This window comes from Solea solea, chromosome 10, assembly GCF_958295425.1.
Source record: "Solea solea chromosome 10, fSolSol10.1, whole genome shotgun sequence".
In the NCBI taxonomy this organism is placed as follows: Eukaryota; Metazoa; Chordata; class Actinopteri; order Pleuronectiformes; family Soleidae; genus Solea; species Solea solea.
In genome coordinates, this window is record NC_081143.1 from 23012995 (window position 1) to 23039773 (window position 26779).

Below are 26779 nucleotides of genomic sequence, written 5' to 3' on the forward strand. Positions count from 1 at the left end.
ATCGAATCAACATGTTGAAATAAAACACAAACAAGAGGTGCACTTTTACGTAAAGAAGTCTGTTTATTATTTGATATATATATCATATGCATTTTAATATAATAGTTCTAATACCAGTAAGTCAAAAATAATAATCATATTATATATATAGATATATAGATATATATATAGAAAACTAATCCAATAATCTACTTTTTATTTGGACTTTAATTCCTTGTAAAAAAAAACAACAACATGGAGAAACGTATAATCTCCGCCCCAGCTTAAATATAGGCGCTTTAGGGGAGCAAAGAAGATAATACAAAAAAGAAAAAGAAAAATACACCTGAACATTGCATCTTATAGAACTAGAACATCTGTCAGCAGCTAGTAATGTTGATCATCTCGGTTTAAGACACAGGAAGTTGATTATTTTCTTTGCTAGAACATCTTTGACAAATTAGTTTTTTGTTTTGTTTTTGTTTTTTTAACGTTCAAGTTCACATGGCGGAAAAAAAGGTGTTTGCAAGGAACAAGAGACAAGATGGTGGCAATCATACAGTATGATGAGACTGGCTGGAGACCAGAGTACAGAACATTAGGTTACACCAGTCTTAGTGATACACTTTGGATGATGAATGTCCGAGGATGACGGGAGAGAGAGCACGGGGAAAATGGGAAGAACAGTGGGGGAGAAATGGAAGGGAGATAGAGGACGAAATAGCAAAACAGTTTAACTTGACAACAGCAGGATTTAGAAAGTTTCATTTATGTGCTTCTCCACCGGTGATCTACATTTGTAAACAGGGGGTAGCAGCACTAATAGTGCACAGTCCTTTCCATCTCCACTCACCAGCCCCCCCTCCCCTCCTCCACTCTGGGTGCTCTCCAGGAGGTAGCCGTGTCACAGTTGGCAGGGAGAGATATCCAGTCTAATTTTAAAATGTAGCTGTGGCAGTCGTCACGACGTGTACCGACCCGACGCTAATAGAATCCTCTCAAGGAAATCTCGTCCCCCTCAGACTCTCGATATGTCGAAACAAAAAATGGAGGCAGGCTGTTTCGGGGCTGTGGACATGGATGAGGCCATGGGCGACAGACCGCGTGGGGCCGCGGGTGGCGGCGACCAGGGGCCTTCGTCGCGCCGATCAAGGCCAGAGACGCGGGAGGGCGTCACCTCCGCGACTTCTCCTCTGTGCGAGGAGCCCGTCGTTCCCATTTGGGGTCAAGAAGAGGCATCAAAGCTAGAAGAAAGCAACAAGAGACCTGGTTTAGAACACTGTGATCAGTTTGTGTTCCGTCGTTGATGCCGGACTGACTTCATAAATCATGTGACACAAGTGAAGTTTTGGTGAAAAACTTGATCGATAATCACTTATAAGTAATCCTAAAAGGTACACAAGAAATCATCCATCACATCAGTCACAAACTGTGTTAGAGTTTCATCCAAATCCAATTACATTTTATTTGATTAGTGACAAATCACATCATACTTTATCCACATTTTATCACTGTTGTTATTCAACTTTAGTCTGTTTACAACTTTAACTTTATGTTATAAACACTAATTATACACTAGATTTTTTACTATCCAGCACAGTGGCAAATGCATCTGTACACGAGGAGTGTGAAATTCAACAGTTTAATTTATCCTGAACTTCTTGTTACGAGCTCAGCCTTTGGTTTAGTTTTCTTTCAGAAAAACATCAGAATTACAGCTCTCATTCATTAAAAAAAATCCCACTTCAACAGGATGAAATGTGGCCTTTAAGAAAAAAAGCACTTTTTTTTTTGTTGGATAATTGCCTGCAACGTGAAAAGAATCCAATTCCACAGTGCGCGGTGATCCATTAGTCAACTTTTAATATTATTCAACTGTTTCATATTCAAACTTTATCTGAATAAAACAGGGGCTTTTTTTTGACAGCAGATATTTGACTTGGTGTCAGACGTGTGTTACTAATAACAGCTCTGTTCTATTCAAGTGTTAATTCCTTGAAGCGCTTGAATGGATATCAGCCCGCCATTAATTCATTATTTACACCCACGTTTCTTAGGTGACACATCAGGCAAACATGTCTCCTTATTCAAAGCTTATTCACGTTGCCAGGTAAGAAACTCATCTTGAAGGTCATCTCAATGAGAGTTCTGACAACAACCCATTAAATCTGCAGATGCAGATCTTTGTTCATAAATGATCCGGACGCTAAACAATCTGCTGCTGCACAAGATGTCCACGGCCCATTAAGTATTATATATAATAAATGATTTATTACAACAAATAAAGCCAATTTTTACAACATTAGCTGCGATTGTAAGAGGCACAATGTGTTGCTTTCCGTGTCGTGAATAGCTTAAAGTGAAGCGAGGCTTTTGTTGTTTTTGCAGTGAGGAGCCGAGGTGCAGCCATGGGACCTGACTTCAGTCTGCACTGCAAGCACATCCTTGTTGCTTTCCTCTGAGCTCACAAATCATTCCCTGACATAAAGTACACTTTCTTCCTCTTCTCACCTGAGTCACTGATATTTTTTTTGTATGAGGTACAGTAAGTGAGAGTGGGCGGAAACACTGCAGGCACAGGAGTGATGGGTGGAAATACTAATGTGAAGCCAAAGCCGGGAGACTGAAGTCACCGTATCTTTTAAGAGCATTCGCGACAGTGTGTGCGACTCGTGCCACTACACACTACATGGTAGTGCACATGTTCGTGGAGTCGCCGGGGGGCACAACTACCCTCTAAAGTGGGGGGGAAAGTCTTGTCTTGCAGTCATTAAATATTAACACAGCCATCTCGCCCTCCCACTGGGACCTGAATGAAGATGTAGGATGGTGCACAGGGACAGGAAAGGGTCACCTCTAACTCTGTAGTCCTAATGTAAACCCACTGTGATTACACCTGGGCCGGAGCAAGCACATGCAAGCACATTAGTCATCTGGGGACTCGTGCATCACGCTAAGTCATTGAGTGACCCTACAATGACACAGGGTCACAATGGAAAGCATAACTACCCACTTTTAGAACGGCTCCGCGTCTGGGTGTAAATTTCCCATTCATTTGGTTTCACTCATTGATATGTCAAAAAAATCCTTCTAAAAACAGATTTAATATAGATACCAGGCGGAGCAGCTTCAAGGTGAATTGTGGGAAAAAAGTCAAAGTTACAAGAGTGTGTTCCAGCAGGGTCAGAAATGAGTGATGGCTCAGGGCAAAATGCCCCTGAAATATCTGAAATGTTCCTTGAAATTTGCATGACATTGGTTTTTAGTGGCCCTGTCAAAGAGATAGACACAGTAGATGATTAACTTTGGCCAGCTAGGCACCCATAGCCCACAAAGTTATTTAAAGTGTTTGCCTATTACAAGTGTTTTCGTAATTGGTTAATCTGTCGATTATTTTCTCAATTACTCGAGTAATCGTCGGTCCATAAAATGTCAGTAAATGTTGAAAAATGTCGACCAGTGTTTGTCAAACCTGGAAATGATGATGTTCTCGAATGTCTTGTTTTTGTCCACAAACCAAAATGCTTCAGTTTTAATGATTTCTTTGTCATGTGGAGCAGAGAAACCAGAAAATATTCAAATTTAAGAAGCCGTGTATACATATGTGTATATATATATATATTTCTCTTGATTTTGTTACTCTTTATTACGACATCATGAGGGAATATTGTTTTTAAATTTATAATTTTTTGGTTTTATAAGAAATTGCTTTTTAAACAGCTGTTATTTTCTCCCCTTTTTTTCTCTAGACCGGCCCCCTCTTGACCAGCCTAGATGCTCATTGGCCCCCAGGTCATTTGAGTTTGACACCCCTGCTGTAGAGTATCTGCCTTGCCTTGGTTAATCATGACCGCAGGTGACATGAGAACACAACACATTTGGAAAATGGCTTGAATGTAACAGATTTTAATTGGTGCACTATAGTTTTACATGTAACACACATGCAACCTCCAACCCAACAATTAAATGTAAAAAAGACTCAAGTACAAGGAAGTGCACGATTCATGCAATTTCTATTCACTCTAACGCTCTAATTAACACAAAAAAGGTGAGGGGTTCTTACCTGTCCCATAACTTGACATTTCTACAGTTGTTTGTGCAGCAGCCGGCTGATATCAAAGCTGTGACCAAGAGACAAGAGGAGGGAGAGAGAGAGAGAGAGAGAGAGAGAGAGAGAGAGAGAGAGAGAGAGAGAGAGAGAGAGAGAGAGAGAGAGAGATGGACGATTAGAAGAGTTTAAATTGTGTTGTTTTGATGGAGGAAGAGCGCCTCATTAATCAATAATGACAGAGCTGATGTCTGTCTGTTTAGACTGCCAAAACCAGGAAAAATGACTCATACATAAAACATGTTGATGGAGCGCAACCAGTTGTTGTTATGAGCCGGAAATATAGTGCATGTAAAAAGTGGATTGGGTTTGTTTTAGAAAATGACTGTGACACACACAGAATAGTAAATGAGGGAGTAGTTTGGCACTTCAAGTAAAGGAAATAGCTTTTTCTTTAGTGCAAGAATTCTGACGAGACAGTTGATGCTCATGCGTGCATGTTACGTATGATGTTTTTCCAGATCAACGACAGTTTATTCATCCATCAGTCGTCCATTGCAGCAGCTACAATGCGTACTTAGCACAAATATACACTTTCTTTCTAACTAGCTATTACTGGGGCAATAACTCTTGGAATACAGAAAATACATGGAACTTGTATGCAGTTTTAAAATAACCAAGTATTCAGTGTGACCTAGGGCCCTGGCTCTCTTAAACCTGCAGTGGAACCCTAATTAATGTTATTGGTAAAACTCCTACCATTTTATGTCAAAAAATAACTGTGTGCAATGATTCAAATAAAAACAGTCAGAGTGAGAATCATATAGAAAGTTTGTGTTTCAAGTGGCGCTACGGTTGGAGCTACTAGCATGACTTTGCTGTCCAATTACACCGCTGCCTCTGTCCCAGTATACAAGCAACAATGGAGAATTGATTTATTGAATGTACTGAGTGTGTGTGTGTGTGATTCTGTTCTGCTCCAGGGGGAAGAAACTCACCCCTTTTGGCTTGTTAGTATCAGGCAGTTTCCAGTTAAGCATGCGGCTAGTTGTTAGCATGTCAAGCATCGTTCAGAGTCTTCCTACCATCCATTTACTTCAAAAATATCCAATTAATTAAGCTGACAGAGCATAAAATCAGTCTTCTTGTCAGTCCAAAAAGTGTACAAGCTGAAATTCCACTATGTTTTTGTCACAGTTGTCTAATTCTTCTGTGTTAAATGACGGTGGGAACTGTGGGGTATGTACAGAGCATCCCAAGTCGGCTTGAGTCTAACTCTGGTCCGACAGAGCGTATGCATTATATGCAGTAGTAACTCAAAGGCTGTGCTAGACTAGTTAATGTAGAATTTCAGGCAGACTAACATGTTTACATGTAGGGGTGGGTCAAAACCGGAAAAGAAGAGCAGGGAATTTACAGCAGGATAATGGCGGAGTTCAATACATAGACTGTATGCTGTTTGTTCTCTCTGTTGTGAATAAATAGAGAAATCCTGACGTTTTGTTTTCTTCAGTTATCATGACGTATCGCGTGATGTATTGTTTTGCAATATATTGATTATGCCAGAATCCTTGTATTGGTATCGTGGACCATGTATCATGTATTGTATCGTGATTACCACCCCTACTTACAAAGTTCTGTTTTTTATAATGTCATATAAACATACTGATAGTGTACACTTCATTGAGTGTATACAATCTTTGACAAAATGAAAAGCAGTGACAGCAGACAAAGAGGGAAGACAGTCTTTGGTTTCATAACTGAACAGCTTTGTTCACTGAATGTTCGGTCACGCTCTCTCAAGTACAGTTCAAGATAACATCACGTGACCTCTGGTCTCTTTGCAATGGTGTTATTTGAAAGCTATTTTTAAATAAAAATGTTTTCTCTTATAATGTGTTGGCTTTTGTAACAGTAACAAAAAAAGCTCTATCCTTCCTTCAAAACAATTCTATTATTTTCACTGGCTTCGCTCTCTGCCTCTCCTTCTCTCGCTCCACTCCACTGTTTCCTCCCCATGAGTCCATAATCGTATTTTCAGCACATTTCCTCTCCTTGGCGCACCAACATCCCACATTAAAGATTCATGACACTCTTGTGACCGCAGAGTTCTGCGAAACATTTCCGGGGGCCGCCTTCACCTCCACCTACCCCTTTCCTCACGCTGTTTGTCTTTAATGGGGGAGGAGGCAAGACGGCACTGAGAGATATGAAAACTCTTGAAAGGGTGGTAGCGATCAGCAGCTGTGGGGCATTTTCATTTGGAGGTCAGGATGTTTGGGCTGGGATTGATTTCATGGTTAGTCCAGAGCTTATAGACCTGTTAGAGAGCAGTAAGTACACGATCACATGCATCCCGCTTCCTGCAAACACACAGACACACTAAAAGTAGACAGGATGCGTAGCTGATAGCTATTAAGCTGATTTATTTGGAGGAAGGACTTTGTCTTAACATGCTCTAATGGATCGATGCAGACATAGAGTGGTAACAGTGACACCCCTGCAGTTTGTGAATGCGGTTTATGATTGATGAAAGAGAAACAATTCCTTATCCTAACCTTTTGAAAGTCTCTTTCACAGAGAAATGAATGAACGGGTGTGCTGTTAGATGTCTGTTGCCTGCAGATGAGAACACTACTGATTATTTTGTATGGGAAACAAAAACAAAAGTGAGCACAAATGCTTCTGTTGCTCTTCGCGTTGTACCACCCCGGTAGGAAATATTTTTGGTGGTGCATACCGACGCAGCTGCAGCAGCTTTGTATACATACCCTCCATAACTAACACACAATAAATCTCGCTTAACACACTCACAGCAACTCAGCCCAGCAACCACAACGTGCAAGGCCAAGGGCGCATGACAGACAGCAACTGCTAATGAGATGATCTGCAAGGTCTCTATAGGTTACACGGATTTACTCATCACTTCACCTTTGTTGTTCAAACACTCACAGGTACGCGCTCGCATGCTTGGTGTATTTCCTCATTTTTAATAAATGGCTAAGATTGATTGAACCTCAGAGTCCCGAATACCCGCTGCTTATAAACTGAGCCATTTTATATACTATAGACAGCACTCTGTGGGATTTTGAATTGGTTTTGTATTAATCTCTTTGTGTCTCTTTTATTATCTCACTACAGAGTCTTAAAAAAAAGAGATTGTGGAAGCATTTTTCCATAGGTGGGGCCTACACAGCTCGACTCTACGCGCTTTGGGTCGTTTTCCGTTACTACAGTACGGTCTCAGCGTGGGCGGAGTCGTTTTTTTGTAACATCCTGAGTAATCTTAAGTTCTGTTTCCTGTTTTATTTTGAAATAATTACCATTGCCTCTTGTTTCAGTGTCTGCTTCCTGTGAAGTTTCCCTCCACTGTGATGACCTGCCCCGCCCTGATGTGTTTCACCTGTTTATTGTTATCCCTCCACCTGTGTATTTAGCCTGCATGTTTCCTGTGTCTGTTGCCAGTTTGTGTTGTTTGCTGACCAGTTAACGTCCTTGCCCTTTATTTAAGATCAGTTGCCTTAGCCTTTTGACCTCTTTTGTTGCCTTGTGTGTTTTTGGAAACCTGTTTTTCAAATACCAGTAAAAAGGCGTTTTCTTCTCTTCAAACTGAGACTGTTGTCGAGCTGTGCGTTTGAGTCCGCATTCTAGTTTTATACACGACACAAACTAGTGATGGACAAAGCAGTTGTTTCCGGTGTACTGAGTCATTGCAATCAGTTAATTAAAAAGATTAGTTCAGTACTTCCTGCATGACCGGAGTCACTGAATTAATATACAGCAGAATGGGTTCTGATGCGGCTCACAACCGCATCAGATGTTAGGTGTTGAGATTTTAGAAATGTCCTTGCTGGAGATTAACATATGTTTCAGGATTTTTAAGTCTTAGTCTAGAGTAACTGGATCTACAGTTCTGCATTGTTAAAATACTTTCGTGCTAACCCTAACCCGGACATCAATCAGTGGCTGGCAGTCTGTTGACGTCACGTTTTAGTATCGGCTCAGCTCGCTCGGAACCTCACCAGAGCAGGTACTAAAAGTACCAGGTACCAGGTACTATCACTAATGTTGTGGCAAATAAGAGAATTCTCACATGAAAGGAAGACTTATGGGGACTGGTATAAACGTAGAGGTTGTTATTTTCCTGTCATTTTAATATCATAATGACATGTTTAAAATACAACATCATCTACTTATGCTTTAAAATAGTTTCTGTGTGTTGTCCCTGTGACAGGCTGGTCTCATGACTTGAAAGTAACGTGGGACGGACATGTACGTAGATGAACGGACATAAGGATGATGAACGTTATACTGGGGAATTTGATGAGTTTACATTTTTAAAGAACAATTAGTTGACAGTAGAGCTGCAACTAACGATTATTTTCATAGTCGATTACTGTCTCGTCGTTTAATCATTTGGTCCTTAAAATGTCAGAAAACCTTAAAAAATGGTGATCTGTGTTTGTCAAACCTGGAAATGATTAACTTTTAGTGATTTATTTGTTATCCAGAGCAAAGAAATGAAGAAAATACTCACATTTAAGAAGCTTAAACAATCGGAAATCTCGTTCTAATCATGAAAAAAGCTTCGAAGGGATTAATCGATTATCAAAATAGTTGACGATTAATTAAGATTTGCTGAATGGACTTATCCCTCTTTTCCCATGAAACTGTTTTACACTCTTATTCACTGTTGCCATTGGCCCTAAAGCTAGAAAAGCTACCAAATAACAATAGCCTACTAATGCCTTCATTTAATATGGTCAGGTCCCTCATGTTACCCTGGTCCAGTGTGTGTCAGTGCCCTCTGTGTAACTGTGACGACACAGAATCTTGACCTCCTGCTCTTTATGTGAAAAACAGGGCCGTGTCTAATGATGCTGTGACGGATGAAAATAAACATGCTGAGGTCCATCAGTGACATCTCAGCATTTTGTGAATGACGGCTTGGACTGACGCCAGACTCCTGAAACACATTAACGTTGCTTATAACGGTGCTGAGTGAATATGACATCAAGTGTCCTCCACACAAAGTGATCAGTAGCAGATGTGTTCCAGGTGATTTTCCAGAATAAACACATGCTGAAAGGACCTTGTCGTCGCCCTCCTTGTATGAAGGGTGGCGTCCCTCTGCTCCTGAGCTTCTCTGGGGTGAGTTTCTAGCATGGTTACAATATCTGTCTCACTGGATTGTCATTGGTGTGGATCTGACCCCACGCTCAACTGAGACTTTTCTGTACTTACAGAGAGTATAACATGAGGACAGCCAGGAGTGCACAGTGAGAAAATACACACACACACACACACACACAGCATGAAACTGTTCATGTGACAGCTGGTGGGAACAATGCGGTTTCTTGTTCAACGTGTCATGCTCACTTAGTTCCCGGCCTTTATATCAAACCTCAACTGCACAAGCACAAGAACAGTTTACTGCCTAAATGGATTTGCTGTCTCAAGGTTGGCAGTCACACACTCACAGGTCACAAGATTACAATCTGCTGTCTCATGATGAAGCAGTCTCTCGGCCACATGCTGAAATCCGGCAAAGGAAAAGTGAATTTCAACGACGGCAAGTGAAAGTCGCTCTTCTTTTGAACCCTAACCTCCGTGTGTGAGAAATCATCCGGCTCACTTGGATGCAGTTTGTTGATTTAGTTATGAACAGGGCGTTAAATGCAAAATTGGATTTTAACCGGATGTGAGAGATGTGTAGAGTGGATGGGTTTCACTGTGGGTCAGGGCAGGAGTATATAGATAATGTGATTACGCCAGAATAATGTGGGATCTAAGCTCCCTTAAAGTCCACCTCTGTACATCAGAGCTCGGGTGAAAGGCTCTAAATTTCCTCACAAAGAGATCTGTGAGATTGGTTTGGGAGAAGCTGCTCCCTCGCTGGATAAATCACTGGTACAAATAATGAACCTTTTGCCCTCTGCAGGCAGACACCAATTATTAACCCCATAAAAATCATCATTGTATCCTTCACTTTTGGTTGTTAAAGGGTGCTGTTAACAAAATCAGACCCCGTGCAGAAGGATTCAAGGAGGCTGCAAATCAAACCGTAACAATAAAGCAGCTCGGGAAACAAAAAACAACTGTGGACAATGGCCCTGGTAATTTGTTAAAACCTGCAATCAGGGTGTTATTGATGTCTAAATCAAGACAGAAAACACGTGAATGTGCGGCTTTGGTCGCTCGTTTCTCAGTGCTCTCTGATCTGTCAGGCCACGCGCACACACACAAAGATACACACCTCCATTCTCTCAACTTACAGGATCAATGCAAGGTAATTTCACATGGCCATTCCCTCAGTTCTCCTAAAAATCTGCCGCATAAATAATTCAGGCTGACTGTGAAGGAAAGCCTGGGGAGATGCACGGTAGATCAGTGACCTTCCGTCGGGCAGTCAGTCAGACAATAAGAGGGAGACAAACAGTCGGTCAGTCAGTCCGTCGGTAAGGATGCCTGGCTCGTCGTCAGTGCTGTTGTGAGCAACTCTGGAACATAAGGGGGAAATCAGAGTGCGTAATATGGACTTCTCGTGGGCCAGGAAACACACACACACACACACACACTGAGAGGAAACAATATGCAGGATATTTCTGTAGTCAAGTCACTGTTAGTGCTATGGGTAACAGTGACTCACACGAAGGCCCAGACTTGTGACGCCAAGTCCATGAAGCACGACGGGTCTTTGGTTGTTCCTGTTCTGTTGTAGTGTAGCAACACGCTGGTTGCCAGTCATGAATGCACGTTAGCTGTCAGTCATTGCTATGGAGACACAAGCGGTGTGTGAGAATTAGTGAATGAGACTCCAGATTGTAACAAACAGAGGACTCTCACGCTGCCCTCTGTGTCCGAAGTGCATCGGGGAACTTCACACACATAGTCTGTCATATAATGAGGTTCCCATAGATACAAATATTTCAAATAATCATCTATTATATAGTTTGTGAAACTTTTTTTTCAAGCGATTATACACCGATACTCAAATACTAGGAAGCATTAGCCTCCTAAATTTTACACACTTGACCTTTTACTTCAAAATCATGTTTTAGTCGTTTTCTACAGGCCTTATTTGTAACATAAAAGGATGTTGATCTCACACATCAGCTGACGACATCTTGTTTGTTGACTGTCGTACACCAACAGTATGTAAAAATGTAAAAATGAAAAATCTTTTGCTAGCTTACTGGCTAAACCTATGGCTAATGCACACGACGGTACCAACCTAACCCACTAAAAGTGAGTGTGAATACGTATCTTTTGCTCAAATGTATAATAATCATATATAATACTTCAACTTATCACTTTACTATGTCCATTTGGTGTCTTCCCCTGAAATGTGCTTTATAGGCATCGGCCAATGAGTTATCGACTCGTCAAAAAAAAGAATTGCATTGAAAACATTTTCAGTAATTGAATTATATTCTTGATTAATCAAGAACTTATTTGGTTCTTCAAATGTCAGAAAATGTTCATTGGTGTTTGCCAAACCTGGAATTCACAATATTGTGATGTTTTTGCTTCAGAATCTCTTACCGTCCTGTGCCTGCCTATAATAAATTGCTTTTGGAAGGAATATTTGCTTTTCATACTGTAACAGATTAGGGTGTTTTTTTGTATCTTGGGCTGATAAATGAGTTGTATTCTTGGAAATGCTACCTAGTTTTGCTTGATGACATTTTCCCCTATTTCAACTCCTATTTGTTATCAGATTAGACAAAGAGAACATAAAAAAAAACAAGAGAAAACTCCATCTTGCTGTTGGAAATAATGTGATCTGTTTCCTGACAGCAAAAAAAAAAAAAAAAAAAGAGTGATGAAGCAGGTGAAAAGGATTTCATTGAGTCCCTGGTATCTGGAGTGTGGCTCACTGTGAGGCTGGAGACTCACTGGAGACTGTGGACGGACTAGGGAATGAAACTCACTGGTGAAGAGCTGGATAATTGGTGCCCTGTAGGCTGATCGGGGCTACTGGAGTTGTGTGTGTGTGTGTGAGTGAGTATATGCAGTTATTTTCCCTTTCCTATCTAAGGGACACATCTACATCAAAACGCAGCACACAATCATGCATGCCATCATGTCAAACTTGCAGGTATGACACTATACTATCACCAAGAATGTCTATATTTTGTCATAAACGTACATTATGCTCATTTAGCGAGATGGACGAGTGGGAGATCAATCTTTCCATCAGTCATGTTCAAACAAAAGGCTTCAAAAGAGAAGAAAAAACCAATCCCCACACTGTCACAGAGACTTACAGAAGCGAGAGCTGTCACAGCTTCAGCCCTTAACTCCTCTTTTGTTGCCTCGGTCCTCTCGCGTTCAAGTCCCCGCAGCATCTACAAGGGTCTGGAACTGACAGTCGTGCTTTGCCGCTATGATTCTCAAAGGTGGATGAAATATTTAAGCAGACATTTGCCAGATAAACTGCTGTTGTCCTATTTTAACATGTCACTGCCCCATCACTACTCAGCACTGATGAATAATATAACAGGACTGCGGTTTGTGTGCGTGTGTGTGTGTGTGGGGCTCAGATGGGTGGGGATGAGATGCAGTATTGGTAATTTCACCAGCTGTGAATGATGTTCGACTCTAAGGCATCCCAGAGTTCTTTGCTGCCTCGTTTAGCACAATAGCTCTGCGTTTTATGTCTTCTGTCTTCCCGGCGTCCCACAAGCCCTTCAAACATGTTTCTGCTTTATCACACGGCCTTGTCTCCACCCTCCTTAATGAAAACAACTAATCATCTTAAAAGTCATCTTAAAGGGGGCCGACGTGTAATGCAGTGTATTACATCAGGTGTTGCAATGTAACAACAAAAAACCAATAGTGGCAGTTTGCTGCAATGCGATGCAATGAAAAAAACATTTTACGGTAATGTTCCATCACAGAACGCCTAAAGGATGAGTTGACATTACGCCAATGGGTTTACATCAGGGGTGACAAGAATTTGCATTTCTCTCCGGTTTAAATCCTCGACACGTCTCACACAACTCCTCTCACATTTAAAGAGTGAAAAAAAAAAGATTCACAGCACTCTGTTACACGAGATTAAAAGCCCCCCCCGCACCTCCTGAACCACCATGCGTAAATAATAGAACAGCAGCACAGAAAGTTTGGCCATCAAGTTAAAAACTCTTTCACACTAAAATGAGCAGGTTGGGCTGCAACTAACGGTTATGGCGCTTTTCCACGACACGGCACGTTTTTGTTTGCTTTTCCATTAGCGATAGTACCCGCTCTTTCCCGAGGTTCCAAGCGAGCAGAGATAATACTGTCTGCCACTGACTGAGTGTCGGCACTGGATTCTGGAGGAGTCATTTGAGTGCGACGCAAGAATCAAACCAAACAATGCCGCACTGTAGATCAATTAAAAAGACTTAAAAATCCTGAAAACGTGGGTTCATCTCGTGACCCCTTCCACCATATTTCAGTTCTGTGGTCATGTACATGTCATATACTGAATGATTCCATGAACAAATCTTTTTAATTAACTGATTCTAATGATTCACTACACTAGGTGTGTGTTGCGTGTAAAACAATGTCATGCAGCCCTGCGATGATGACTCCGCCCACAATGGAATGGAAACCCATACCAAGCTGTGTAGAGTCGAGCCGTGCTGGAACTGTATAGTGGAAAAGCGCCATTATTTCCACAATTGATTCATCTGTCGATAATTGTCCCGATTAATTGAGTAATCGTTTGGTAAAATGTTCAAAAATGTTGATCGGTGTTTCTCAAATCTGGAAATGATCGAAAAAATATTCAGTTTCAATGATTCCTTTGTTATTTGGAGCAAAGAAACCAGAACATATTCACATTTATGAAGCTGAAAAACCTGATCACGTGTTTTGAATTCTTTGAAAAGCACTATTAGCAGGTTTACCTGGGATTCCTCTTTTTAAACCCAGGTGAACTCAGTAGGGTGCTTCTTTCACCCGTATGAATTGTGAGCGTGGAGCTCAGTGACAATATTACAGTGGTTACTATTTTGTAGCTTTTAATTCCGTCCCTGAAATAGATCATTCAAACGGATCCATGTGATGAAATAAAAGATTGAGCTAATTGCCGCGTTCACCTGGGTTTTTGAGTTCTTATTAACGCCGACAGGAGCTGAATCCAATAAAAACCTGCATACACTGCAGTGCAGACGTTTGAGTGAATGACAATTAAACACATTCCCACTGGTCAAAAGTGTTTCTTTCCACCGGTGGGAATGAGATATTAATCACATGTTTAACCTGCAGCCACGGGGATAACGGAGCCAAAGGAGAGAGGTAATGACATCTTTTGCTGTAACAGTAAGTGTGAAATCACGATCAGCCAAGTCAAGTCTGTGGCAGTGAACTGAAATGGATTTCAATATCTCAAAGACCAGAAGAAATCTGGAAAATTGAACTTGATATGAATATATGAGCGGTGCCAATCATTTCACAGTGGTAAGATAAGCCCGTTCATTCGTAGTAATGAGAGCTGCACACATGCCCTGCTGTCATCCTCGTCAGACAAGACATTACATCAAATGCACATAATGCAGCAATACGGGCGGGAGATAAATGTACGCTCCAGGAAATGGATAACTACATCCTGGGTGTTGTAAGAGGGGAGCGATAACGGCGATGTCAGCTGCAGCACTTTTGACATGTTGTTTTCTCAATACGTTATCGCACTTTCTATCCGCTCTCTTAACAGATGGTGGGGCCGTAAAAAAACCATCACAGTGATGGCAGCAGCAGCAGAAGCAGCAGCAGCAGCAGCAGCAAAGCATCGCAACGCTGCTGCTTGACCAGCATTACAAGTGCACCACAGAAAATGTTAGCCCAGCATGAGAGGGAAATTACTAAGAAATGCTAATGTTCTGCCTCTTAAAAGCTGAATGCATACGTATTAAATGCATTTTATGCCTGAGTCCCACTCTCAAATGTCCTCATCTGCCTGTTGAACTTGAGAAAGGAGTAAATATTAGTCACAGCTTTACTTGTGCATTTGCTTTAAACACTGTAAATTAGCTCAATTGAAACGTTTGTACAATAAGCTGCTTTATTTACAAGGTAGAAAATGCTGTTAAATATTTCTTTATTTTATTTATATTTTTCTGAACCCATGCTACTCTACTCGGTTTGGTACGAGGCACTTTGTTTTCCATCTATAGTGCTGCTGTGGCGTTGTTTTATACGCGACACAAACACACAAACTAGTGACTTGTAAAGCAGTTGTTTTCAGTGTTCTGAATCATTAGAATCACTTCATTAAATAGATTTGTTCACCGAATGGTTCAGTACTTCCTGCATGACCGGAGCACAGACTCGCTGAACTGAAATACAGCTGAACGGGTTGTGGTTCGGCTCACGATCACTAAATACACCAGACTCTTCTGTTAAATATGGAGATTTGAGAGAGATGTCCTTGCTAATTGTTGGAGATGAACGCATGTTTCAGGATTTTTGAGTCTTATTAGCTGATCTACAGCTCGGCATTGTTCGGTTTGATTCTTGTGGCGGACGTCGTGCTCACGACTCTTCCAGTGACAACACTCTCTGACCAATCAGTGGCCGGCAGTCTGTTGACGTCACATTTTAGTATCGGCTCTGCTCGCTTGGAACCTAGCAGTAACAGGTACTATGACCAATGGAAAAGCAAAAAAACGGGAAGACTTGAACCAAGGCGAGTAGTTCTAGAACTGTATAATGGAAAAGCGCTGTTTGGTTTTCTTTTACAATACACATCCTTCCTGACAGTACTCTGCTCAGCTGGAGTGTGTATTTAAATCACTCGCGAAAGTCATGCAACTATGACTGAAGTAATGTTACGCAGCAAAAGGGTGGTTACTGCTGCTGAGTTTGGGACTGACGTGGGTTTCCCCGAGGCCCAGTCCTGACCCCATACGTGGCAGCCTCTGAACTTCCAGTTAATTACTTGGCCTAGCAAAGCTAATTTCCTCTCAGCTCAGCGGGCCATTCCCCACTGGCATGGCGTAAGAGGACAAAGATTGTTCTCCATTCCACTGGGTTTGCATGTCTACTGGATGAGTGGGGCTACTGTGGAACATTTGTCACATCCCTCCGGGGGTTTGAGCTGGAGTGACAAACAGTGCACGCCAAGCAGCCGCCTTCATAAAGCACACAGCTACTGGTGGGGGAGAGAATCCTCCAACAGGTAAATTATTTTTTGCAGAGACACGTTTTGATATAGGAACATCTGGATACAAGCTTGTTATTAAAATTGTAAATGTTCTTCTCTGCTATGAGCAACAACAATAATTTCCTTTGCCTACCCTAATTTAAAAATGAGGTCATCAAGAATATTTTATTTTCTATATGTCAGACACATTTCCATCATTACTCTTATCGTATTGCTGGAATGACTATAATAGGAGCAAAAATAAATCCTGCTTTGTATAAGCAGTGCACAACAAAGAGGGAATAAATGGCTGCATCGCGGAGGAGCATGAAACTGACAGCGACTGGATTAAAAATGACAATGATATACACCAGGGCCTGATAAACAAAAACCTAATCATGCACTGCTTGGTTAATGGCTGCTCTGACGGCCTATGTGCAAGGTTGTTTGGGATAATTGATCTCAAGTGTGATTACAAATTCAAATGCCATGAAAGCATTTAAACATAACATTTCTCCCTTGTGGAGCTGCGATGAAAACATCCAACTCTGCTGTAGCTGCACTTTTTTTTTAACCTAGTCGCATCCCTTCACAGCCTCAGACGATGAAACCCAAGGGCATTCGGGACCGGAACTCTGGATCATGTGCTTGAACATGTACACAACAACAACAACATGCCTCGGGTTCAAGATGTGATGAGCGGTAAAGTCAACATGACTACAGTTTCATTTGACAAAAGGCTTCTTCACATAAAAACAGTCCATTTTCAGATACACTGGACATGCACGCGCCAGTGTACACGGGAAGCACATGATCTCCTCTGCAGTGGCAGAAAATATTACTGACAAGAAACAACAATGTTCTTATTAGACAAAAGTGTGAAGTCTGAGTTTCTGCCCGTCCACACTTAAATGCAGCGTCTTCGTTCTGAGGCCCTAGTGTGGATGTAGCCCGAGATTGGCACCAGCGACGAGGCTGTCTGGCAATAACACAAATGCATTTGTGTTACAGCGGCCTATTTCTCCCTCAAATCCTTTCATGCCGCGCAGCTGTGTCAAATAAGCGAGTTTCGCGATGCCGCTCGGGAGCGTGAGACTCATCATTTGCCGAGGGAGTTGCTTTCCATCCAGCACCTTGGCAGACGGGCGAGGGAGAGGATGGAGTGGCGTCAGCGGATGAGGAGAAGATGTGTTACGGAGGGGAAGCGAGGGGAAAAAAAGAAGGTGGATGGGGAAAATAGCTAGTAATCCACTCAAACACTTCCTCAACCTTCAGCTCAGCCTGGCGAGCGGCACATCCTCCAGCATTCTCCAGGAAGAGGGTTTTGTAATCAGAGTTTTCTCTCTGTCAGGCAGCTGGTTGTTTACACTGGCAGCTGATTAGGGTGGAAGGAGAGAAAAGAGAGCGGGGGACAGAGAGAGAGAGAGAGAGAGAGAGATGGTGGTGATGGGCTTCCTAGTGCAAGCGGGAGAACTTTATCTGTGGCCAAAGCTTCAGTGATGATTTCCTGTTGCACTGACAAGCGACAGCTCTTTGAGACAACAGCCGGAGGAGCTGGGCCGTCTGAACTGATGCTACAATTATACAGATTCACGGAATCAATGAGACAGCGTGATGATCTTTGCTAATTCAACCGGACCTGGGGTGTTCAGGACGGGAGAGGAACTGTGGAAGCACGCTGCCGGCGTTGTGTCACATCGAGTCAAAACAAGACATGAATGCAGAAGTTCACTAAACATCATTAGGGTCCGAGCACAAGATGAAACTCAAGTAGATATTATCGCGTTTTTGACACCTTTCCTGTATCCCTGCATAAATCCTGGTGAAAATGCGTGGAAAATTGGAAGTGGGAGGGGCTTACAAAAAAACGGAAAAAACGCTTTTATCAGGTGATTTTGTTTTTTAAATTCTTTCATGTACATAAACTAAAGTTGGTACACGTGTTGTTAATCGTGTCAGGGCGGTCCAAAAAGTCAATGACGACTGTGCCGTACGTCCTACAGGAAGATCGCCATCTTTGGTTGAGCGCCCATTTTGACGAATTCGCACCAATGGCATTTGAACAAAATTGTCCTAGAGCTTTAATTTTCATTTTCCTGTATGTTTCTATAATATGAACATTTGAAGAGTGATCGTCCGATCACAGCTAAGTAATTGTTAAAAAAGTGATGAGTTACTGGGGTTTTTGTTAAATCCCTTTTCCAAAAATGGCTTCATTTTGCTTTTCAACCCTTACAACACAGAGCATTTACGCTGCTTTTTTTCCATTACTATATTAAAACATATACAGAGGCTATAATAAAAGTGCAATATAGAGTGTCTTATATCTTTTTTTTCAGCACAACCTATAGGCAATCTGATGACGTGATTTTTGTTTCCATTTTCACCAACTATATAAACACAGCTGAGCAAAAAGTACTCACATTTTTAAAAATCTGATTGAATTTGGAAATATGTCACATTTCAAAGTTAGCTTGGCACAATTATCACTACTCCCACGTATAAAATGTATCATAATTTTGACTTAACATTACATAAGAAGACAAAAAGATAACATTTTGTAAAGCCTGAAGGTGTGACCTATAAACACACCCCCCCCAGGATGTCCATACAGGGAGCTGTGTATTATTCCTGCGGCATAATACGACAGGGTGCACCTGTGGCACAGATCCATGCCACGTAAGCACTAAGGGTTAAAGGTCCAAATGTAACATTTAGGAGGGTTTACTGGCACAAATGGATGCAAGTCGTGTTTTGGCAACAGACGTTACACATGGGAGCTTTAAGTCTGAACTCGGCTTAAGACCTCGTTACATGGATTTCATTTTTTAGCAAAAAAACTGGCTAAGTGAAAAGATGTTAAAGTAAGAAGAGAAAAAGGGAGAATTCCTCTTCTATATGTGACATACACAATGCACTGTGTGAACACTAAGTGACAATTTTAGAGTGTAAACTGATCGTGTGAGTGTCATTCACCACAAGGGCAGCGGTTCTCACACACACACACACACACACTGTAAGTACTTACTTAGAAATCATCTGAGCAGCTTACGCTAATAAGCAGAACTTGTGATTGCTAAAGCAGAAAACACGATTAACTGCCGTCTTCTTTATTATTATTATTATTATATTGAAAAGGACCCTCTGCAGCGCAGAGCTCCTTTAGGCTTAGAGAAAAATCTCCTCCCTCCAGCCTGGGTCAGGACACAACAGTGTCCATGGCTGTCCCCAAAGGAGAATCTATACCGCAGACACGGCTGAGATCTCTGATGTGGATCATCCCTGAGCAGCAGGTGATATTGTTTACACAGTCCAATATGACCAGGTTTTACGGGCCTATTATTTTATATGGGCAGGACAACATTTATTGTTATTATGAAACCTGAAAAACTCCACGCAGTCACTCTATTTTCTAATTTAGTATTCTCCCGACGCTCTTATACCACACATTGTTAAGAGAACCCTTTTTTTTGGTATCTTTCTCACTCCTGGCTGCAAATATGACAGAATGTGTGATTATGTATAAAAAGGCTGCGAAAGGTGAAATGTCAGAACGCTGGTTTGCTTTCATTTTGGATTTTGGCACAGACTTAAATGGCCCGAGCGTCAGTGACACAAACGTTCATTTGTCTGAATAATAACCTTACACTTCTAAAGTGTCCCTGGATGGGACACTTCAATATACCTACCAAAGTACAGCACGCACACACACACAAAGTACATAAAAAATTATATTTTGCAAAGGGCTTAGAGGATAATCCAAGCCAGTGGACTGTACTACATCATCACAGGAATTAAATTCCCTCTTCATCCAAAAAAAAAGGACATGGCAGTGAGGATAGGACACGTGCAAACATGACCACATAACTGTTCTCTTTACTTCTCATACAACATTTTTAATAATCTCTCCTCTATTATTTTCTTCATCATTTGAAAGTGATGCTTTAATGCACCCGCAGCAGATGGTACTCGCTGTATTTCTGTCTCAAATTCCGCCAAAGTCGATTCATTACGTAGACTGCAAAAGTGTAGTCTCTGACTTCTGGCCAAGCGTTGATTGCATGACTTGAACCAACTGTAAATATCGTGTTATGACACTTTAAGTTAGGGTCCTTGTCAGGTCAGTGGAGTCATGGTGGCCCTGTGGGGACGTGTTCACGTTCGTGATTAACAGCCATTCTGACACACAATAAGCCGTGATATACCTGCACGACACACACACACACACACACACACAGAGTCATTTAATGAAGTGTTTATTGTTAAAGGCTACTTGGTGCGAGCGTTTCACTTTAGGCTTAGCTCACAATGGTTATGCCACAGTTGGCAAAGCACCAGGCTCAGTGGGGGGGGGGGGGGGGGGGGGGGGCGAGTGCCCGGAGCACTCACAACATTTTCCAATCAAGGATTTGTGAGGCATTAATGTGCCATGGCCTTTTGCAGACATCATATTGGTTTCAGGTTACATCAACGTCGACATCTCTATACACAGGAAGCTAAAATAGAAAATAAGACGGATGATGCGTAACAGAGCGGTGCGTCTTCATCATCATCCAGTGCAAAATGGCAACAGCGAGGCATGTGTTCCATCAACATCTTTTTTTTTTTGTTAAGTTGCAGAAACACTGACTTGAAGCCTCCAACACGTGTCCGATCTCAAAACACCACATTAATCACGATGCAACTTAGCGTTGTCTTTTCACTATAGCCTCCCTGCTTGATAAGAGTTTAAAATGTTTATTTTTTCCCCAAAACTCAAACAGAGATAACCCTGATGACATCACATCGCGTGGATATCCCGCTATGTCAGCTCGGATAAGCACAGCGCCCCCTGCGACCCTCCTTTGAAGGATAAAGCAGTAGAAATGGATGGATGGATAATCTCCAAGATACTTTTGCAGCAAGAAGACCATCAGACCAAGGGCCTTTTTGCAGGGTTTGCATGTTCTCCCCGTGGGTTTTCTCCAGGTTCTCCGGGTTCCTCCCACGGTCCAAAAAAATGTAATATAGGAATTAGGTAAATTGGCGATCTGCCGGTGTACCCCGCCCTTTGTCAACTGACCCTCATGTGGAGGATAAAGCGGTAGAAAATGGATGGATGGATGGATAATCTCCAAGATTAATAAAACTATCTCTGGGCAATAGGCTCAAAAACATTATCAAGATTAAAAAAAAAAAGTCTAGAATTATTGTGATAAAATGTCAGGTAATTAATGGTGAAGCAGTGAAGGTTGAACTGTGGTTACGGACACTTTGAAACATTTGATCGCAATTATGTGTTGGGTCTCAAAGTGGTTTGCACAGAGCATTAACATTATATCGACATATACTGAAACATTGGTATAATGATGTTAGCTCAGACAGTGCCAACAATCACTATTGTTGTATGTGCTGTAAAAGTCAGTTTTGTGAAACATTCAAATAATCCTGACTGATGATTTATTTAGTATCGCACCAGTTCTCCGATATCTACTCTGACATACCATCATGAGAGGCCCGGTCAGTGAAATCCTTCCTGTAGGTGTTGGGTTTACTCTGCTCTGTGTAGATTGTTTCTGTTGTTCTTGTAATTTCAGCCTCATATTGCAAAGTCAGGCTGATATTTCACCTTGAGGAATTTGTCCTTTAGCTTCAGCCAGCTCTGTGCCACTCAGCACTTTCCACTCCCAGAAATCATTATCGGCCACTGTGGGATATTTAAACAGAGGCCAAGTTGGTACTTTGATATTCCTCCATTTCTCTGACGACCTTAATTCCCACTGATCTCACTGAGACGGGTGGGGCTGCAGCAAAGATTGGGGTAAATCATTGTCAACTGCATGTGTGTGCTGGAATCTGGATCTTTTAAACTGAATCGCTTAGATACTGAACATTTGAACACAAAACAAACGTTTCTGAACCCCCATTTTTTCCCTCTCTCTCTCTCTCATCCAGTGAGCCAACCCACAATCCCTTTTGAGACGCCAACAAAATCAATAATGCTGTGAATTTTGCAGCAGTCAGAAAAAGGAGGAGTAGCTTTTTTTTCTCAATTAAAAAATGTGAATTTTGTTTTTACAGAGAAACAATGCCTCTTCCCTGCTGTATCTTCTTTTATAGCTAGAAAACCTTGAGGGGCTTTTGTGTGAACTCTTAGTGCCTGTGTGGCTTCTGCCCATGTGTAGCAGATGCTGCACAACATTTTTGAATTGAAGTGACTCGAGAAAGTAAAATAATATCAGTAATGAGGTCTTTTTGGACACGGGTAATGATAGCAAAAAAGATGGAAACACACCTACCGTTCATGCCGTTGTAGATGCCCCTATGATGTGGCGACAGCTCGTCTCCAGCTGGCCTCCTCTGCCCATCTCTCACAGGGCTAGCAAACTTCCCGTGGTCTGGGCTCATACTGTACTGGTGCCTATGAGTTTCGGGGCTGCCCCGCTGGACCAAGCAGCCCTTTTCATGATGCTCACTGCTCCCTAAATGTGCCTGTCGGTGCTCGGGGCTCCCACAACCTGTGCCGCTAATGCTGCTCCTGTGGTGCCTCTGAAAGAGCTCCCCGCTCCCCCCCAGGTAGTGCTGCCTCTGGCCCAGTAGGAGATCAGAGCTGTGGTGCTTGGGGTGCTGCTCCGGACTGCGTTGGCCCAAGTTCCTCCCATATTTTTCGGGGCTTAGGCCTCGTATGGATCGACTGTGGTCAGGCACAGATATGGAACCGCAGCGGGGTCGGCTAAGCTGAGGCAGGGTGTATGGGTACTCCAGGCTTGTACTCCGGTGGCGCCCCGCTGGCTGGTCAGGACTGGACATCTCCTTGTCACTTCCTCCTATTGCACTGATGCTGCTACACCTGGGTTTATGCACAAGCTCAGGACTCCCTTTTTCCCCAGCACTGCCGACTCCACCCACTCCTGCAGCCAGGTGAGACTGCTTATGATGAGGGTGATCAGAGCTGTCAGCGCTCCCTGCACTGGAGGTGCTGCTGCCATCCCCCACGTCTCTCATCAGGAGACCCTGCCCAGGCACCAGCAGCAAACTATTCTGGCTGTCTATGGAGCTGCGACATCCTCCCATCCCTACACCTCCTCTACTTCCACTTCCTCCACCACCAGTTCCTCCATCTACCACTCCCTTCTCCTCATCCAGTAGCAGACAGAGCTCCTTCAGCTCCAGGTTCTCACGGATGACCTCCTCCTGTCGGACCTCCAGCTCCTTAAGTTTCTGAAGATAGAGAGTGACCTCTTTGCGCATGATGCTGGCACTGTACCGTCCCAGGCGCTGCCACTCCCTGGACACTCGCTTTCCTTTCTGACGGTCATCGTCCAGGAAGCAACACAGGTCCCGCAGCTCACGGTTGTCCTCCTGCAGCTTCTGGTTAATGTCCTGAGAGGGAGTGACAGCAAAAGGGAGAGGAAAAGAGTGATGAGTTAAACTGGGCATTCAGTCTATAAGCCAGCCAGCATTATACATTCAGACTAATCAGCACAGGAGAAACAAATGTGTTTTCCTTTGGAGCAAAACAAAATGGATTTCTTAAATCACTGCAACCTCTGTCTGTTTTCAAACCAGCACACTGCTCTTTTCAGTATCAGTCAAACACGGTATGCAATAATAATGAAATGAAATCCTAATCCCATAAAAGCATTGACCCACTCTGCTGTGTACCATTCACAGCGTACTACATGATGTGGATTTGAATGCCCTGTACGAAATGGAGGGACCACACACAGACATGATAAAATCTTACGCCTTCAACAAAATGAACCAAGCAGCGTTTACTTAAACACCTTCTTTAGCTCCACCTTTCCTCCTCTGTCATTCTGCACTGGCTTAACTCTCCTCTGTCTCTGTCTCCCCCTCTTTTACCCCCAGGCCCTTCTGTGTAATTAGGCAGCTTTAATGGGTGGAGAGGTGACGAGGTCTCCCACAAAGGCAAATGATCCCCATGTGCTTCATCTGAGCTACCTCCAGCTTTATATGTCTGAGTTTGAACTGTAAACATTGTGAGCACAGGGTGCCATATTTTCGCTTATTAGTGGTGCAGAAAAGGTTCCTGCGTTTACTTTGAGCGCAAATGCCACGTTGGTCTGAATGCAGATCACCCTGTGCATGCATGTTGTAGATTTATGTGCGGAGTATTTTTAGGAACGTGAGGTGTAGGTCTGGACGCCAGATCTGCTGGCATAAGAACAGAGCTGAAGCTTTACAGAAGGAGATGCCTGCCTTTTCTGTATTTGAATGTCTACCTCACTGGTCTGCTGAACATTTGCTTGACATCTGCTCATTTTCAGAGATGGTCGACATTTTGTCATTCCTTTTTGGTAACTCCTAACTTCATTTCTTACATTGCCAGTGAAAGATAAAGGGCAGGAAAAGCTGTAACTCAAACTTAGGTGAAGGTATTAAGTTTCTGCCACTGTAGCAACATCTGCTTCAAGGTTTGGTGTACATTCAGAAAGTCTTCTGCATACCTTGGCTGTAACAAGTGGTTATTTGTTTTTGTGGAGTTTCTATCATTTTGTGCCAGTCTGACCTGTGGCATCAACCATGCATTTTCACTCAGAGATCTGTCAGTCACTGGATATTTACTCTTTTCTTTGACCATCTAAAAGTGTCTATGAAAATCCCAGTAAATCAACAGTTTCACAAACAAGCGCTACCTTCAAAGTCACTTAAATCACATTCCCCCCATGTTCTGAAGCTTGGTTTGAACTTCAGCAGGTCGTCCTCACCATATATACATGCCTTTGCTAAACTGGGATGTTGCCATGTGATTTGCTGAGTAAATATTGGCGTTAAAAAGCATTAGAACATGTGTGCCTAATAAAGTGAACACAGACTCTACAGTCAGATCAGCACAATGGCAAAAAAAAAAATGAACTTCACTTCAATGACATCACTACATGTTTGCACTGTGTGGTTGAACATCCCTCCAGCTATGCGCGCGCTCAGGTGTGCTCCACATCTATGATCTCATCCTTTCACCAGTGCGCGCCCCCACCCCCCTCACCTTCAGCCCCCTGATCTCGTTCAAGTGCAGCTGGAGGCTGCGATTGACCTCCCGGATGAGATTCCCGTGGTCCAGAATCACACTCATCTTGTCGGCCTCGGACCTTCTCAGGCGCCGCACCAGGTCATCCTTGGACCACTTGAGCAGCTCCTCGTCGCTGAGAGCGGAGATGTCCTCCGCCGGACTTTCCGTCTTCGCTATCGACAGCTGGAGCTGGGGCGGCGGAGTCGCCTTCTCCATTGGCTCAGCTCCTCCAGCACCGACAAAGGGCAGAAAATACTCAGACGCTCGCTGGCGACTTCTGCTCGCATTCGCTCCCCGTTCGACTTTTTAGACTGAAACGCGGTCACCGTTTGGAAACCAGTCGCATAGTTTTGGCCTGTTTTTGCCCTCCCGGCTGTCCTCTCCTTCCTGAGACTTCCACTCTTTCTCCTGTAGAGCAACAGCTGACGATGCCGACTGAGGCAGCAGCAGCAGCAGCAGCAGAGGGGAGGATGCTCTGCTGCCTTTCACTGCAACATCCTCGCAGCAGAGATGGAGTCTATGCAGCAGACTTGCAGTGCGAGTGGTCGCCTCCTCCTCCTCCTCGGTTTGGGCATCCAAAACCAGCCGCAGACGCAACCAAAGTGTGGAAAGCTCCGTGGACACACACACACACGCATACACACACACACACACACACACACACCTGCCTCCTGTTCTGTGCACTGAGGGGGAGAGAGAGAGAGTAGGAAGGGAGGAACCCCCCTCTGCCACACTCCGGTCCTCCTCCTCCCTTCCTCTCTCTCTTTCTCTCTCTCTCTCGCTTGCTCTCTCCCACAGGGGAGTTGCACTACACCAAAAACTACATCTTGGTTACAGCGTCGCCTGGTGTTCAAAGTTATTCTTAACACCCACTCATGTGTCATGTGACTCAACAAGTGTCGAGTCTGTCTGGCCAAACCCTTTTTTAAGATAAGATAAGATAAAATAAGATAGACCTTTATTTGTCCCGCAGTGGGAACATTTGCAATGTTACAGCAGCAAAGACAGTAAAGATAAAGATAATAAATAATAAACATGCATTACCAAAAAATGTACAGTATATATAGATATTCACACTAAAACTATAAAAAATGCAAATGTTGCTTTGGCTTCTCCACGCTGTCAGGAAATCCTGCCCCTGATTCTACAACACAACTCTACAGATTTAAAAAGCCGGTGAATAAACAAGACAGAAACTGAGGTCAGATATACATACTGGATACTGGAGCCGTCTTCCTATACTGGAGGAATTAAGTCAAATTGTAGCATTACTATTTAATATATTGAAATGATATTAAATGAGCCACGGCCCAGCAGCCCGGGAAGAGACTGATAACATAAGATTGTAATATGGAAGTAATATTATAGTAATACTGTCTAATTTCTAAAGCGATTTCCAGTTTGGTGTTACTAACAATGGCAATAGTAATGGTAATATGGTGATAATATTACAGTCATACTATTTCTGCTCACTCCTCTCACCGAAGTTCATATAGAAACTGCAGTTTTACTGACCTCCATCAGTATGTTTAAAAGTGGAAAAGGCTGTCTAATGGCTATAAAAGTGGCAAAAATATACTATATCTTTAGAATATTTTTTGTTGTG

The 26779-nt window shown here is 42.8% G+C and overlaps 1 protein-coding gene across 2 annotated transcripts; it reads right to left on the reverse strand.

The window, feature by feature from the left end:
• Positions 1-92: 92 nt before the first annotated feature.
• Positions 93-25916, reverse strand: ccdc85al (coiled-coil domain containing 85A, like). 2 transcript variants are annotated; one of them, XM_058641580.1, is made up of 4 exons: positions 25150-25916; positions 22435-23522; positions 4043-4100; positions 93-1223 (listed from the first exon to the last, which is right to left on the reverse strand). In XM_058641580.1, exons 1-3 carry the CDS (start codon positions 25387-25389, stop codon positions 4064-4066), a joined length of 1365 nt encoding a protein of 454 aa, XP_058497563.1. In that variant the 5' UTR covers positions 25390-25916; the 3' UTR covers positions 93-1223; positions 4043-4063. The 2 variants fall into 2 exon arrangements, with proteins under 2 accessions (XP_058497563.1, XP_058497562.1); XM_058641579.1 differs by having other exon boundaries at positions 94-1223; positions 22439-23522.
• Between the last annotated feature and the right edge of the window lie 863 nt (positions 25917-26779).

Excerpts from the sequence above, each read along its gene's own strand:
- ccdc85al (XM_058641579.1), bottom strand. The coding sequence starts at position 25,389 with ATGGAGAAGGCGACTCCGCCGCCCCAGCTCCAGCTGTCGATAGCGAAG. Across the intron at positions 23,523-25,149 it reads ACGAGATCAGGGGGCTGAAG|GACATTAACCAGAAGCTGCA; the intron begins GTGAGGGGGGTG and ends ACTCCCTCTCAG. Across the intron at positions 4,101-22,438 it reads CATCTACAACGGCATGAACG|CTTTGATATCAGCCGGCTGC; the intron begins GTAGGTGTGTTT and ends TCTTGGTCACAG.